Genomic DNA, 16,494 nt, shown 5'->3' with positions numbered 1-16,494 from the left:
TTCCACTTATCTGTGTGATCACTGTTAAAAAAAAAGTAATCTTTGAGCAGAAAAGTCATAGAATGGCACATGATTCCTTTGGCTGTTGTTATTCCCTAGCAAACTGGTAAGGAACAAAAATATCTTGAGCTATCCTTGGTCCTCTTTTTCAGTCAGTGTCAGCAGGGGGGACCTAGACAGCAAGAGCTGCCTTTGTCTCCTCTTTCTGTATTAAAACAGAACATTAGAAAATTCAGTTTTGGTAACAGCCCTATATTTGCTGCGTGGTGGGATGATGTTGTTACCAAGAGTTTATAAAATTTGTCTTGAAAGAGATAAAGCCACTGCATAGCACACACAGCGTGTAGCTCAGCAGCATCAGCCATCGTTTCCAAGTCTTAGTGTGGCAAGAGCAGTGCTGGAGGGTTGAGATGGAAAGTTGTGCAGTGTATCATAGGCTGGTATAACTTGTTGACCTATTACACAAATGCAGCTGAGTGTAAGGAAATATAAACAAGAATTGCTTGCTTTGTGACTTTATCAAGCCTATGGCTATTATTCTGGAGGGAGAAATAAGTTAGAAACACTTTGGACAGAGAATCATGTTGAAAAACATAGGACCATTGTTGGTATTGGATGAACTGCAAAATGAAAAACCTGTTTCCCTGAATCACCTCCACAGAGCTGTCATTAGCTTCTGAGCAGCTGGGTTGTCATTAGTTGTCATTAGCTTCTAGCACCTGGCAGTCTGACAGGTGCATCTTGTGAACCATTTTACTGTGTCAGTGGAACTGCTGTGGGAACAGTGGTACGTGAATTCTTTTTAAAATAAATAAAAATAAAAGTTCCTGCATATGTTGCAATAGGATATCAACTATATGTTACTTTAGGTGAGCCTTGGCTGTAGCAGATGCATGAATTTCCTTTGAGGCTTGAAAAGAGGAGGCAAGAGATATAACCCTATTTGTTCTCTTCTGCTGCTAAGCCTGAGTTCATAAATGTAGAAGGTTTTTGCTTTTATGCTAAAGGCACAAGACACAGTGGGAGCTTCATGCATGTTAGTTGAGTGGTTTGGGGAGGGCAGAAGGGAAGAGTTTTCAATGTCTCCCTCTGTAAAAAAAAAATTTGTAGCACACAGAAAACACCATTTTTCAATGAGCAGTGGTCAGTGTTGAGGGCAAAGCTGATGGTAGGTTAGGGGTTGTCATACCCATCCAGGCACTGGCAGGAATGCCACAACTTCTTGGTTGACAAGTTATTTTTCTGTAAGTTGATGGTTTTAGCTTAACTGTATTTCTCACAGTCATATTCAAATGAGATCCTTTAGTGACTGAGCTCTTACGTGAAACAGACTCTTTTTAATAATAAGAGCATATTTTGTGGAGTGTTTCTTGTTCTTTTGAAGAGCCAGTCTGTCTCATGAGTGTGTCAAAATCAGTGGTGTAGTGATGCAGTAAGTTGTCTGCCAAATAGCCACTGCACCTCTTTCAGTGACCCACAAGGTTATGTTTCCACTGTCCTCAAGTGGAGTTGTCAGCCTGCATCTTCAATCTGCTGCTATTGCCTGAAGTGTTTAAGTACTACGAAAGGCAGCTTCTGTGACTTTTTATATTTGGAAGAGCAGGATTTCAGTTCATTTTAATAAATGCTGCTAAGCTCCCACTACCCCAAAAATCTTTTGGTTTATATACAGCCTGCAAAAGAATTTAAGAAGATGTAAGAATTAATTTATAGAAGAAATTGAGAGTAGTTGCTTGCCTTTTCCATAGTCAAGATTTTCATGGGTGTTGAGGTCCAGTATGAGTACATCTGTCCCCAGTCTGTGCTTTTTCCATACATTCAGTTAAAACACACTGCAGATGACTAAAATAGGTCACAGCTTCCAGCCTCCACTTCCCAAAGAAATTGTGTGTGAAGGGTATGAACATCTGCAGTGTGATGCACCATGAATGAATTATAGTTACTGTAGTAAGAATCTTTTCCTTTATTACAGCAGCCACAGCCTATTGCAGTAGGGATAAGGAAGTCACCCTTCAATTGTAACCTTGTGTTTAGCTACAACAGGAAGTTACTATTGCCTTTGGTATGTCAGTGGCATTTCTTGTGGGCATCTTTGAATGTATGTATATGCCCTAAGGAGAAAGCAATATATTGAGACCCAAGATAATGAGTCCGAACTACAATTGTAACCAAGTGGATGAAGTGGGAAGACTTCACCAATCAGATAATACAAAGAAATCCTCGAGGTTTAATCTTATTGTGAATTTGAAGTGTCTAAGATGAAGGTTGAATGAAACTCTTGAGTGATCATCATGATATTGGCCAGTTTCCAAATTCACGGTTTCCAAGAAATGGAATTGGAGGAGAGTGAAGGATTGAGAGCTTTATTTTTAGGTGTGCTACACTTGAATGAACAGATGAATGAGCATCTGTAGGGAGAGATACATAGAGTGAAGCTTTGGGTTGCATGGAGGAAGAGAGCTCTTGTATGATCATGAACCCATCCGGGAGTAGCTGTATTTGCACTTACAGATGATGTTACCTTAATGAAGAAACAGATTAAAGAAGTAAGTATTGGGGAGGAGTATGTGGGGAGGATCCTCTAGAGACACACTAAAGAAGGAATAAAGTTAAAGATTTTAGAAGCTAAGGGAACAATATTTTTAAGGCAACATAGTTGCACATACCAAACATCATTGCTAACAAAGGTAAGGAGGAGGTATTGATTGTAAGTTTTTGGCTAAGTAGTTACGAGGGTCCTGAATGAGGTAACAAATGATATCCTTAAGGTAGCACTAAAACTCCAGACACCTGCTGTAAAAGGAAAAGGGTCAGTGGTTGGAGAGACAGTGAGTTAAGTGTGATGTGAATATCACTGTATGTTGGGAAAGGGGTAGGTGAGATTGGGAGTTACCGAAAAGACTAAGAGAAGGAGCGTTGCAGGAGGGAAAAGTGAAGGTGGGGTGTGAAACCGCACAATGAAAAGGACAGAGGAGCTGTGTTGTGTGGCAAGGGAACAGGATGAAAGCTGGAGAGGGAAATCAAGTCTCTGGTGAGACACAGGAACTGGTAAACCTGATGGAAGTTATTAAAGGGATGGTGGTAGCTGGAGAGGTTGCAAGAGAAGAGAATTACATATACTGGTAAATTATCCTGAGCTGTGTGGGCAATTAATCCAAATTCAAGCTGTGGCGCTTTGATGGCAGAACAGTGGGTGGCGCTTGCATTCTGTGAATGTTACCAGTCTCTTCCCAGAATAGGTTTCTATGAGAGACTCATAAAACATCCAAAAAATCACTGTATTTGCTCCCATCTATAGGCTTAATCTTTTTAATCTCTGAGCTTTATATTCCTCCAGTTTGCCTTCCTGTTTTCTGATTCTTCCAGCAGGAATATGTCGGTATATGAGGACAGTAGTGAGCAGTAGGATTTCTTTTGAGACAACAGGTATAGTCAGAGGTTGTTAGCTTATGTTTATTTAACAAAATGTACTAGAGAAGAGGGTCTATCTTAAGATCTCTTGGCTCTTAAACGGGACAACTGCTTTTCCTCTGACCCTAGAGAGTTGGGAGCTGTAGCATGTGCTGAGCATTTTGACAAGAGAGACACGATGTGTCTGATTCCTCAAAATTAAAAATTCCTCATTAGAAGATGCCAGCAGTACCAGGAGTATATGCTGATGAAGTGTGGGCTGGATGAGAAAAATGAAGTGGATTGAAAATTGGCTGAATGGCCAGACCTGGAACGTGGTGAGTTCAGATGGAGGCCAGGAACCAGCTGTGTACCCCAGGGGTCCGTACTGGGTCTGGTCCTGTTTAATGTCCAGTAATGACCTAAATGATGGGGCAGAGTGTCCCCGCAGTAGGTCTGCTGATGACACAACAGACAAATTGTTGTTGACACTACCACAAATTGGTAGTGGCAGTTCATACACCAGGGGTTTGTGCTGCTATCCAGAGGAACCTTGATAGGGAGAAGTGGGCTGACAAGAACCTCATTAAGTTCAACAAAGGGAAGTGCAGAGTTCTGCACCTGGGGAGGAATAGCCCCAAGCATCAATATATGTTGACCAGGAGTCAACCAACTGGGAAACAGCTTTGCAGGAAAGAACCTTGGAGTCCTGACGGACACCAAGTTGAGCATGAGCCAGCATTTTGCTCTAGTGGCTCAGAAGGCCGACAGTACCCTGGGCTGCATTAGGAAGATTGTTGCCTGTGGTTTGAGGAAGGTGATCCTTTCACTCAGTAAGGTCATAACTAACAAATTTGGAGCTTCCCACTACACTGTCTTTTTGGTAATACTCAAAAGCTGTCTGGACATAGTCCTGGACAGCCAGCTAGATGACCCTGCTTGACCAGGGAGGCTGGACAAAATGACCTCCAGAGGTCTTTTCTAACCTCTGCTGTTCTTTGACATTGCTTGACCAGTCCAGTGGCCTTTTATGATGGTCGACATGGGAAGGCTGACTGATGCAATGGGCCTAGACTTCTGTAAGGCCTTGACACAGTCCCAACGTGACATCCTTATTTATAAATTGGAGAGATGTGGATTTGATATTTGGACTTGGTGGTGGATAAGGAATTGGCAGGATGGATCCAGCCAGAGTAGTCAGTGGTTTCTGTCTAGGAGGAGGCCAGTGATGAGTGGTGTCTCTCAAAGATCTATCTTGGAACTAGTGGTCTTCAATATCTCTGTCAATGACACAGAGAGTGGGACTGAGTGCACCCTCAGCAGATTTGCAGATGACACCAAGCTGAGTGGTGCAGTTGACACACCTGAAGGACAGGATGAGACAGAGAGACCTGGACAAACTTGAGAAGTGGGCCCATAAAGACCCTCATGTAGTTCAACAAGTCCAAATGCAAGGGCCTGCACCTGGGTCAAGGCAATCCCAGACATGAGTACAGACTGGGAGAAGAACTCATTGTGAGTAGCTCTGTGAAGAAGAACTTGAGGTTCTCATGGCTGAAGAGCTGGACATGAGCCAACAGTGTGCACTCACAGCCCAGGAGGCTGAGAGTGTCCTAGGCTGCACCAAAAGAGGAGCAGCCAGCAGGTGGAGGGAAGCGATTGTTCACCTCTGCTCTGCCCTTGTGAAACCTCACCTTGAGTGCTGCATCCAGGTCTGGGGACCTCAACACCAGGAAGACATGGAACTGTTGGAGTGGATCCAGAGGAGGCCACAAAGATGATCAGAGGAATGGAGCACCTCTCATACAAAGACAGGCTGAGAGAGTTGGGGTTGTTCAGTCTGAAGAAGAGTAGGCTCTGCAGCCTTCCAGTAGTTAAAGGGGGCTTATAAAAAAGAGGGAGAGGGGCTTTTTACATGGGCAGATTGTTATAGGACATAGAGGAATGGTTTTAAAATAAAATATGAAAGATATAGATGTTAGGAAGAAATTTTTTACTCATAGGGTAGTGAGGCACTTGAGCAGGTTTCCCAGAGAAGTTGTAGATGTGCCATCCCTAGAAATGTTGTTATGTCAAGTGGACTTATGACAAGAAAGGAGTTAGGGAGTGATTGCTTCAACTGTTCCACCCATTATAGGTATAAATCTTTTTAAAGCAGTCTAAGATGTCTTCCAGACTAGAAAATTAAAAGGATGGTTAATAAGGGAGAAGCCACTTGTGAAAAGCCTTTTGCTTTTTCCTCCCTTTCATTAGAATTGTGCTGACTACTTTTTTTTTTTTTGGGGGGGGGGGGAATTTTTCTTCTTTTGCTTTGTTTGTTTTGAAAAATGATGTAAAAAATAGTCTTTCTTCTGCCCAGAAGTAGTAGGCAGCTAAAGAAGGGGTTCACAGTTAGTCTGGCAAGTGACTGGAGAAGGACTATCTATTTCTGGCATCTTTTGGGGCTGCTGATCACTCTTTGACACCAGCTGTTGGAGTCTATATTCCTGGAATTGGGAAAGTGAGTAAGGTTGCTGCTCAAACAGGTTATATGTCAGGGATTTCAAAACAAATTGCGGAAAGTGTGCCTGACACTTTGAATACCTAAACTGAGTAATTTAAAATACCAGAAGTCACACAGTCAGTAAATTGGATGGCCATATCGGAATGTTCATTGCTGGTTAGTGTAATCAGAAGTACATCAGTGTACTAATAAATGTGATGACTTTATAGGAAATCCTTCTGTTGGTATGACTGTAGGAGACCTGGTTGACTGCTAGTACTGTAAGACCTCATTACAGAGACCATCTCCCAAAATAGCAATAGCCTGTAGCAGGAGAATGAATATATATTGTGACTCATGGCTTATTTTTTAACCTGTATTTTACCGAGGCTCTGTTTAATGGGAAAAAACAACCAACCAAAACAAACAAAAAAAATAAAACAAAAAACCAACCACCACCACCTTAGGTACACAAATCCATCTTAGATGCTTCAAAATAGAGCTGTCATTCTGGAGCTGGGAACCAGCCTTGTGAAGAGTGTTATTAAGAAAGGGAAATGTGTTGTTTTGGCTGAGATGCGTTGTGATGAATTAGCAGATTAAATTAAGTGCATCAACTTTCTGCTTCTATGAGACTTGAAACAACAACATCTGCTGAATTGCACTGCTCAGTTGAGTTTTAGCACACCATTGTTCAAATGCAGTATTTGGGCAACAAAATACAGCTGTGGTCGTGTGTAGGCAGAGACATGCTATAGCACTTCTCCCCATAATTAAATCTTTGATACATTTTATAGAAAGTGAGTAATGGCATTTTTTAATAACTGAATACTAAAAAAAAACCAAAAAAACCAAAATGCAGTAGACACAGTAGCTTCTGCACCTGTTCTTTCTTTCTACTGCTTTAAAATTATATAAAATTGAAGCAATCTGCCTGTAGATTTTGGGGAGAAGGGAAAGAAGGAAGCTGAAAAATAACTCTGTCTCTTGAGTTGCTGTCTTAAACTACACTAGAATGTATATTTTTATCTTGATATTTTAGTTGATAACAAGTATACTCTTCAAATCTAACCATCAGTGTTATTACAGGAAGAGAAATGCAAGAAACGCTGTTAATGTCTTTATTAGAAACAATGTGTAATTTATGGTTTTTTTGTGCATTTAAGGTTCAGACAGCGAAGAGGATGAAGATATGAAACTAACAGTGAAAAGGAGCTTAGAAGAAGTAAAAAACCAGGAAGGTCTGTTAATTTTTACTTTTCTGTGTTCAGGAGCACTACTAATTTTGGAAGATACAGAAACTAAGCTTACAATCAGTTTTACAGAAAGTGACCTCTTAGCAATACTGTCTGAACTGTGCTGGACAGTCTTGAGTAGTGAAGAACACTGTGATGAGTTATAAATTAAAAAAATTCTGAACCTGAAAAGTATGCCAGCAGACTTAACATCTCTTTCACTGGGGCACAACTGAGTATTGTGCAATTCAAGACTTGACTGAGTTCACTTTGTACCAGTCTAATATGACTGTGTTTTCTCAGAGTAGAGCTACTGACTAAATAGTTGAACTTCTGAATAAATAATTCAGAATTGTGTATCATATCTCAGTAAAGTGCTCTGGTCTCTTGAAAGAGCTGTAGATTTATGCAGAAGTTTGAATCAGCAGTAAATCTGTCTGTGCACATCCTATCTTACCTTATTTGAAATTGTTTTCACCCTTTTGCTGTTGTGCTTACTGGTGATGTTCTTACATGAATTTTTGGTGACAAATCACAGTGCACTTGGAAAATAATTTATTGCTTAAAGGCTTGGTTCTGCCCTTCTACTGATGGAAATAAACCGAACTTAAAAAAAAAAAAAAACAAAACCAAAAAGAGATCTGTATAAGTTCAGTGATAAAATTCAGTTATAAGTTTATCAGCTGTTATAAAATACTGTTGTTAATTGTCCAGCATTCATCTCCAGCACTGAAAGGTGTGCTCAGGTCCCCCTAGTGCAGGAATAGCAGTGTCATTTGGTGCATACAGGAGGTCCCACTTGTGATGCTGCAGTGCTGAAGGCATCTGACCTTATGAAGCAGCCTGGCTAAGGATGAGTCACAGTTTGGACCTTATTCTGGATTTTTGCACAGTCTTACTGGCTAAATGACAATATATTTTAATGCAAGCAGCTGTCTGAAAATGGTTTTCTGCTTTATTGTGGTTTCAAAATTTTTTTTTGTTTCTGTCACCATGGAATATTTTTCTTTCAGAAACTCTCTTTATCAGTAGTACCAGATTTTACAGGAAAGTCCAGGTGTATGATTATGGCTCTGCTGACACGAGAGGGCATTCATTGATACAGTCTCTGTTCCAAATCTCAGCCTTACGTACAACAGCCCAACAATAATTAAAGTTTTAAAATTCTGTTACTTTTGTCATAAGAACAGACCGCTTTTTTTTAATAGGATGTGCTTATGTCCTGCTAAAGCAGAGGAATGATTCAAGAATGACAGTGTGTCTGAAAACTGCTTTTACTTTTCTGACTATACTGTTGATTTTAGTATTTGCAGTGCATACATGCCTTGTCTAACTTATGATATTTAATCCACTAACTTCAAACAATCAGTGCCCAAAACTACCTAAATGTAATGCAAAATAGAAGTTTCTTTTTGAGTATCATGAAAGTTGTTTAAGAGAGGTTGTTAACAAGTCAGATGATTACAATGCAGTCTTTTCCCCCGCCATCAAAAATGCTACAGTACATCCCTGATCTAAACTATTCTTACTGTTGATAGTGACTTTTTCTCTACTTGTCTAGCCTTTCTACCAAGAGTGACAACAGTGGTTCCAAGTCAGAATGTAGGTATGGGAATATCTATGGATAAGGAACTAGAATGAGAAGGCCGAAACCTCTTTGCTTGTTCTCTTGCATGTGTGTTTTGTTTTAATGCTTTGTTTATTTTTGTTGGTGCATACACATGGATTCTATTATTTTGACCACTAAATACATACTTCCATCATGATCCTAAAGTAATCATTGGGCTGTCCCTAGTTAGTACAGTGGAAAGTTGTAAAGGTATTTTCTATATTTTGAAGTGTTGAAAAGATAGCATACAACAGGAGGGAAAATATGTTCATCTGTTTCGCTGGGGTTTTTTGCTGTCTACTGACATTGCCCACGGAAGTAATTTGTTGCTTTCTGTAGTAATATCAAGATAGCTGTGTTTATGACCAGTTATCAACTACAGTTTGAGATTATAATCATTTTTTTTTTATTTGTACAGAGCAAGATGTAGAACTGCAAGAAGCTATCAAGAGGAGCCTTGAGGAAATGTAAATGAAGATACTTCAGTACACTTACACCATGTCATCAGAACTGCTTACAGAAATGGAAACTTGTTCATCTATTTACAAGAGTTCAGAAATACCACTTTAAAAACACATCTGTATCTGAAATAGTTAGATTTATAATCTGATGTTCTCTGTCCTACTGATGAACAGCCGGAATTTATCCATATTCACTGCACTATATTGTGTATGATAAAAATAAATTTTTAAGCCTTTGCATATTTGTTTTTAACAGGTGATGACTAAGTCTCTCCAATCTATCTGTATAAGTTATTGCCTAATTAGTAGGCTGGTCTTACTAGGTATTTTGGGGCTCCTGGTTCTTTTATTTAATTGGTTCTTGTATTTAGTTTTTCTGTCACAAAATGTCATTGTCTTTATTTACTTTTTCCTGTGGTCTTTGCAACAGATAAAAATAGTAAACCTAAGTTATCTCAGATTTGCCTGGCTAATCTTGTTATAAAGAGAAGCTTAGATCCGAGATTTATATTGAACATATGGCCTAACTCTTGCTTGTGGCTGGTCTTACTTCATAGAGCATCATTTTGTCTCTGTCCTTTAAATGTCAAAGTCAGGACCACCGGCTGTACAGTTAGTTTTTGCCAGCTCTATTTTTTTCAATAGCAGCATGGTAGAGTGTTGGATTTGATGGCTTCAAGTTTGACAAGCTCAGTTCCTCTCCCTGATCTGAAGCAGGAACAACTTTTGAAGGCACCTTCCTGGTTTCTGTTTGAAATAGATCTGAGAGAATTTAAACTGTATTATTTCGATATACGGTGGTCTTAGCTCCCTTCTGTTCATGAAGAGGTGGCCTTGGATAAATTAATGTAAATGTGCTAATTATTTTTGTACTGTCCTTATTTTAGGTGAAAATATTTCTGTGTTTAAAATTATCTGTCATCTTTCTCTTTTCTGTTTAAAAATACCTATGCAAACTGTCCAGCTTTACTAGCCTGTTATACTTCAGTTAATGATTGTTGTCAGTCAATAAGAAATTTCAATGTAATAAAAGTCCAGCTTAATTCTTCTTTTAGTATTCATTCCCCTGTGAGTTTGCTTCTACCTGCTGTACCCTTAAAATATTTATATACAAAAAATTACTTTTTGTGGAGAGAAAGACATGGGGAAGGCTGGATTTTTCTCACTATTCCAAAGATAATAACTACAGCTGTTTGTCATCATGGTTAGAAAATCTGGAAGACTGGCACTGGTTTATTTCCAATCATGATTCTGATATAATTGCTTTCACTGAAACAAATAGAATAAATGAAGAATCTATGAGGTATCTCAGTGTTCATTAGCAATCATACTGCTTGAAGAAACTGCTTGAATGATAGAAAATTGTTTGAAAACTTACAGTACATTTGACTCTGGCACCCAAATGTTACAGAGTGAATGGGACCTCTTAAATGTTTTTCCCTTGTGTCTGCTGCTTGTTTTCCAACTGCCAGTCTCAGATTAATTGTACTCCTGATCTGATCTAGGTGTGTAGTTCGTACTGCTGCTGCTGAGGAAGCCCTATTCTGGAAGATTTTGAGTTCCCTTTTAGCTACTAACTCAAGCTAAATCAGTTCCAAAATTTTTGACACCCAGTGTTTCTAGGAAAGGGTGGAAAGAAAGAGAAAACAATTTTCATCCTCAAAATCTCAGTCCAAGGTACAGAGGCTGTTGGGCAGTTCTTTTTCCATGTAGACCCTAAAGTTGCAAATTCCTTTCACAGGAAAAGATGTTTCAGCTTGAAAAAGTTCTTTGTTTGGCTTAACAGTGTTTAAAGCCTGGGTAGATGGTCATCTCCAGAGTCTGCTATGTAACATAGAATTTGATTATGTGCTTTATTTCTTGTAACATTCTGTCATAAATGTAAAGGTTGCTCATACCTGACAGGCCATGACTTAATTGGTTGTGTTAAAAAAAAAAAAAAAAAAAAGCCCTGTGTACACACACATCCTCTATACTTGAAGCTGCTGTTATTAAACACATTGTATTGGCCTCATCATCTGTTTATCAAAACAAGTAGCAAATCCCAACCACTGCTTTTTTGGCTTTTATAAAACAGCTTAATAAAGTTCTACTTTCTGTATTCTTTTTGTGGTAACAGTAATCTCCAGAATTGGCAACATCTTGAAATTTGTCCTCATTTTCCTTGGTCTCTTTGAGGTTCTCTCTTAACTATGAAATTTTTCTATGTGAAGTTTTCTGTCATGACAGGCTTGTGATACTTCTGTTTCCAGAAGAGCGGAGAAAATTGGATTTTTAAAACATGGCGTGTACAGACATGTGACTTGTTATTCACCAACATCTTGTGGTTGAACACCTTGTTCTTCAGCTGGAAACAGTGTCTTGTAAATGTGTTTCAGAATTTAATGGTATTGGCTGGTGAGTCTTGTTTAACTGGCTGAAATTTTTGAGGTTTGTCCTGCATATGCTGTGAGATTTGCCTGCATTTACAAGCACAACTTGTCTGTTCAAAGAAGCTTGCCCAACATCCTTTACTTTTGTACTAGAAGTGATTTGTCCTGCCCTTTTTAAGAGAATTTGCTTTTGTGGTGATGTTTGAATTCATCCTTCGTTAGTCTAAAGTAATTCATTAGTGCTTTTTTTTATTTATCTTTAATGGGGAAAAAGTCTAATCTCCACCAGACTACCACTTTAATGCTCTTAATTTCTGTTTCGTGCATACATCAAGTTCTACAAAACTGAAAACTATGACAAGTTGAGATTGGCATAAGGCTCTTGCCTCTGCAGTACTTTGTGTGCCACATTCTTTCTTATTAAAAAAAAAAAAAAAAATCCCTCTTTTGGTCATATTCAGAGACAAGGTGAGATACCAAATAAGTCACTGCAACTTCTGTTAAAGTCACTGGAGCACTGAAGTGTTATGCCTGCCTGATTGCTTCTGCTGTTTAATAATATTTTTAAAAAAGAGAGATTAGCTTAATGTAAGCTTCTTGCTTTGAATATAATTTTTGGGTAGTGGATTAATTTTCTTAGCTTTTCAAGGTATACAGAAATGACCACCACTGTTCCTATAGTGGTCACAGAATGCAAACCTTTACCAAATCTTTACCAAATATAGTGAAGTTTATAGAGGTATGAAGTTACGACATCTTCTTTCTTAAAAGGAAAGTGTTCTATCATCTGCTTGTGCTGTCCTGGTTATGTTTACAGTGACTGCTGTAAATTGGAAGGAGGTGAGGAGGATGAATGATGAATTGTTTCAAAATGAATTCAGAAAAATTGGCTGACATTAGCACAAAGATACTTTCTGGCAATTCTTTCCAGCTAAGCAGCTTTATGAAAGTGCATCTGCATTTTCCTTTGCCACTCCTAACCCCTTCAAGTTTCCTGTAGAAATTCTTAATTCAAGTGGTTTGGAGCTTCGAAGTAACTATCTGGGTCAAATAATATGGTCTGAGATATTTAAAAGTTGATGTGAACAAGTCAAAAATTTATGGCAGATTTTCTGAATGCCAAATGTGCACTTGAACGGCAAAGCTCTGCATGCCTGGAAATTTAATGTAAAGTTCCTTTTGTAAATCTCTGCAAGTTCACTTTCACTGCAGTACCTTAATTTCTGAAAGTCCTTCCCTTTTGTTTTTTGCTCAGAGCTCCACTGTCAATCGGCCGAGCATCTGCAGCTGTACAGAAGTTACTGGCTCATTTATTAGGCGACTTTCCTCCAGTGAGAATGAACTGCTGCATACCCCAAAATGGTCATACCAGCTCTCAGTTTGCTCCTGAGGCAGAGGACTGCACTCAGACTTCTGGCAGGTTTGGGACCTTGGGGCTTGCCTACGCAATAAAACAACTGCAGCTTGTATAGGCAAACCCAGGACTAGTTTTAATTAGCACAGGTTTAGCAGGTGTGAAGTAAGGGGACAGACATGTATTTTGATTGAAAACATTCCCTAGAAACTCAGGTTAGCCCATCTTACTTGCCATTGTTACAGTGCTGGGGAGACTGCAAGTGGTTTTGGTTGGCTGGCCCAAGCTATGGCTGCATCCTTCTGCTATGCATGGGAACTTGTATTTCTGTAACACCTGCATACAAAGAAGGTTCTTGAAAGAATCATAGAATGGTTTGGGTTGGAAGGGACCTTAAAGATCATAGAGTTCCAAGCCCCCTGCCGTAGACAGGGATACTCCTCCTAGACCAGGTTGCTTAAAGCCCCATCCAACCTGACCTTAAACACTCCAGAGACGGGGCATCCACAACTTCTCTGGGCAACCTGTTCCAGTAATTCACTACTCCCACAGTGAAGAATTTCATTCATATACCTAACCTAAATTTTCCCTCTTTCAGCTTGAAAAGATTAAGTTCCTGTAGGTGAAGGCAGGAAAATAATCTTGGATGGCATTTCTTGGGTATGGACTTCCTCTTTGATCCTGTTCCATGACAGCTCATGTGTAAGTGTTAGGATATGTGACAAGGTATATATCGGGGCTTGGAATAAGGCAGAGCTGGAACTAAGGTGCTATTTAGCAGCATGGCAATTTGCAGTGCTTTTGGTGTAGGTCATCTCCTTGGCTCTGGAACTTCTACAGGTACACCAGATGTCCAAGACCTGGGAAAGCTGCTCTTTGTGCTGCCTTAAGGGACTTTGTGCATGTGACTGAGACTTCTGTACATTGCTCTGTTTTGCAACCCATTTTTTATGACACTGTAGTTTAAACAAGGGACAGCCAGTGGTTTCACTGCTCAGGTGGGAATGCAGGAATGACAGGATCCACGCTCTCCTCATGTTCTTCTCACTGGTGCTCACAGCCAGAGCAGGGCTGTGCAGCCCTTCACATGGACACAGCTGTGGAAAAGATGAGGAGAGGAGGGTGTTGGTGTGGCATCAGCAGCAGGCCTGACTCTGCTTCACCACAGATGGCAAGGAAGAGTGTGAAATATGTGCTTTGTTTCAGATGTGGGGGCCCTTCCTCCTCCCATTTCCCTGTGGCCCTGAAGGACCCAATTCCTGCCTTTTGTGTCTGCAAAATTCTCCCAGTTCAACTGTGAGTCACTTTTCTTCCTCTAGAGATGGACTCCCATCTTTCCAGCCCAAACACTTGTTATTTTGGAAAACTGAAGACTACTGTCCCTTTACTTACCTCAGCAAGAAACAGAGGGGATGAGAGCAATCTACCATCCTAGAGAGCAAGAAAAACAGTTTTCAAGGTCCTTCCAAGTTTCTAAATAGGAAAATCCTGGTTTTCACAGCTTGTCTGGGAAGGCCATTTTCACTTTCAAACTTGCATTTTGTTTCCATAGTTTTTGCTATTCTTCCTTCTAGGGTAAAATGTCATTTTGGTGTTAGAGGGTAAGCCAAATGTGATATGTTTGGACACATATAGCTGTTCTATGCCTGTGTTTCTTTGCAGCTTCTACCTGTATGGAATTAAACCCCTGTGCCAGGAAAAAATTGTTCAGAGCTGTTTACCTACTTTTCTGCTTTTTAAACCCAATCTAATTGATGCTAAATAAATTGGCATGGGAAAGACAGAAGGATCCCAGGAAATAAATGGCTGCAAACTATGTGTCATGGTTACAAATGGTTTCTGTTTGGGGTGGGAAATGGATTTTAATTATCTTCTATAGAGACTGTAGAGAGATGGATGGAACAATCGTTTAAATGAAGTTATTTCCATGAGCTCACAGGCAACAAGCCTTGCCTATCCAACCATGTAAAACAAAGAAAACTCAGGCAATTAATTTAACGAGAGTACTTGGGACATGATATCATTCCGAATGGACGAGCCTGAGAAAACAGCTATTTTGAATCACAGCAGGATACACATACAAAACAGTATTGCTGTGCAACAAAATCCCTCTTAGCTGGGTGCCAAAAATTGGACTATTAGAACCATGGGGTATTTGCCCAAACCTGGAGTTTTGGGATAAGCAAATTCCTTTTTTAATACTCACAGTAGTGGCAAGTAAAGCCTATGTGTGACTTGAATTGCTGGTGCTTGTGATAGAGAAGGTGCCATTTCATACAGTCAATTTAAATATGTTCTTGGAACAAGCTGTTACTAGATGTAGATCCACTAGCTTGGCTACCATTAAATAGGTGTATCTTTTCTTTCTAGCACAGAAAGAGAACATAAAATGCTTTTCTTTCCAGTAAGCCTTTTTGTATACTCTTGGACAATAGCAGCTGTTGGAACAGCATCTTTTCTGCAGATAGTCAAGGGGCTCATACAGTTGGCAAGAGAAAGATGCACTATCAGTACCAGTATCTAAAGTTGTGGGTTTTTTGTTGTTCAGCTTATGCTTGCAGTAAGAGCTGTTTCTGGTTCAGCTTTTCTCTCCCATCACAAAGCTGCTCGATTTTTAAAGCCCTTCTTCATTTTTTCTCTTCCTGTTTCTTGCATTTTCAGCTGGTTTCAGTTTTACAGCTCACTTTTTTAATAGCTTTACATAAAAATGGCCATTGTCTAGTTGTGGGTTTTCTTCTCTTCTTTAATGAAAGAGGAAACCAATGAACCAACTATATAGATCAGTTCTGGAAGGCAAATCCTCATACCACCAGTTCACATCTCGAACAAAGTTATATAGATATTGGAGACCACATTATTCCTCCTGTAGCTTCTGGTTTAGCAAGAGCCAGAGTTCATGCTGCTTTTGCCTGGTCCAGATTTTGCTGCTTTTGTCACAAAGGGGACTGGGGGACAGCAGCAGGGGCAGCTCGGGGTCTGTCTGTGCCCCCAAAGCCTGCAGAGAGAAGCAGGGGCACCACACGGATGCCGTTTGTCCGAGCCCCGCGGTGGCTGTGCAGAGGTGCCACACGTGTGTCAGGGTGTGTGGTGGCTGGGCATTTGTGTGGTGGCTGGGCACTGCTCTGGGCACCTGTGTGGGGCAGGGCACGGGTGGCACTGCGGTGTTGGCGAAACAGGGAACACTCGTCCTGCTGCAGGTCGCATCCTGACGCGTGGCCCGTCTGTGCCCCCGCTCGCTGATGAGCTCAGCCAGCCTCCATCCACCTTCGCTGGGGGGGAGGCGGTGTGCGGTCCCGCCGGCGGGATTGCCCCGCCGAGCCACCCCAAAGCCGGCTGGGGACAGAGACATGACAGACATGGAGCTCTTGGAGCAAATCCAGCGGAAACCTACTAAGCTGATCAAGGGACTGGAGAATCTCTCTCACGAGCAAAGGCTGAGGGAGCTGGGCCTGTTCAGCACAAGAGATGACTGAGAGGGGAACCTCATCAATGGTTCTCAGCCAGGCTCTTCTTGCTGGTGCTGAGCAATAGGACAAGAGCAGATAGAAACTGATGCGCATGAAGTGCCACCTGAATTTGGGGAAGAATTTC

The 16,494-nt window shown here is 40.5% G+C and overlaps 1 protein-coding gene across 8 annotated transcripts in view; it reads left to right on the top strand.

Moving 5' to 3' along the window:
- ZNF451 (zinc finger protein 451) overlaps window positions 1-10,231 on the top strand; it is a 37,485-nt gene extending 27,254 nt beyond the window's left edge. For 6 of the 8 annotated variants that reach the window (XM_027888667.1, XM_027888666.1, XM_027888659.1 and 3 more), the window contains 3 exons: window positions 7,039-7,113; window positions 8,669-8,713; window positions 9,135-10,231. In XM_027888667.1, coding sequence (XP_027744468.1) covers window positions 7,039-7,113; window positions 8,669-8,713; window positions 9,135-9,187 — 173 coding nt within the window. In that variant the 3' untranslated portion in view covers window positions 9,188-10,231. The remainder of the gene's footprint in view (window positions 1-7,038; window positions 7,114-8,668; window positions 8,714-9,134) is intronic. The other 2 variants (XM_027888661.1, XM_027888660.1) reach the window with 2 other exon arrangements.
- The last annotated feature ends 6,263 nt before the right edge of the window (window positions 10,232-16,494 follow it).

This window comes from Empidonax traillii, unplaced genomic scaffold (genome assembly GCF_003031625.1).
Source record: "Empidonax traillii isolate 1590-97213 ecotype Southwest subspecies unplaced genomic scaffold, ASM303162v1 scaffold243:size714344, whole genome shotgun sequence".
In the NCBI taxonomy this organism is placed as follows: Eukaryota; Metazoa; Chordata; class Aves; order Passeriformes; family Tyrannidae; genus Empidonax; species Empidonax traillii.
The sequence above is the reverse complement of the archived record's forward strand: the minus strand, read 5'-3'. Positions and strand labels throughout refer to the sequence as shown.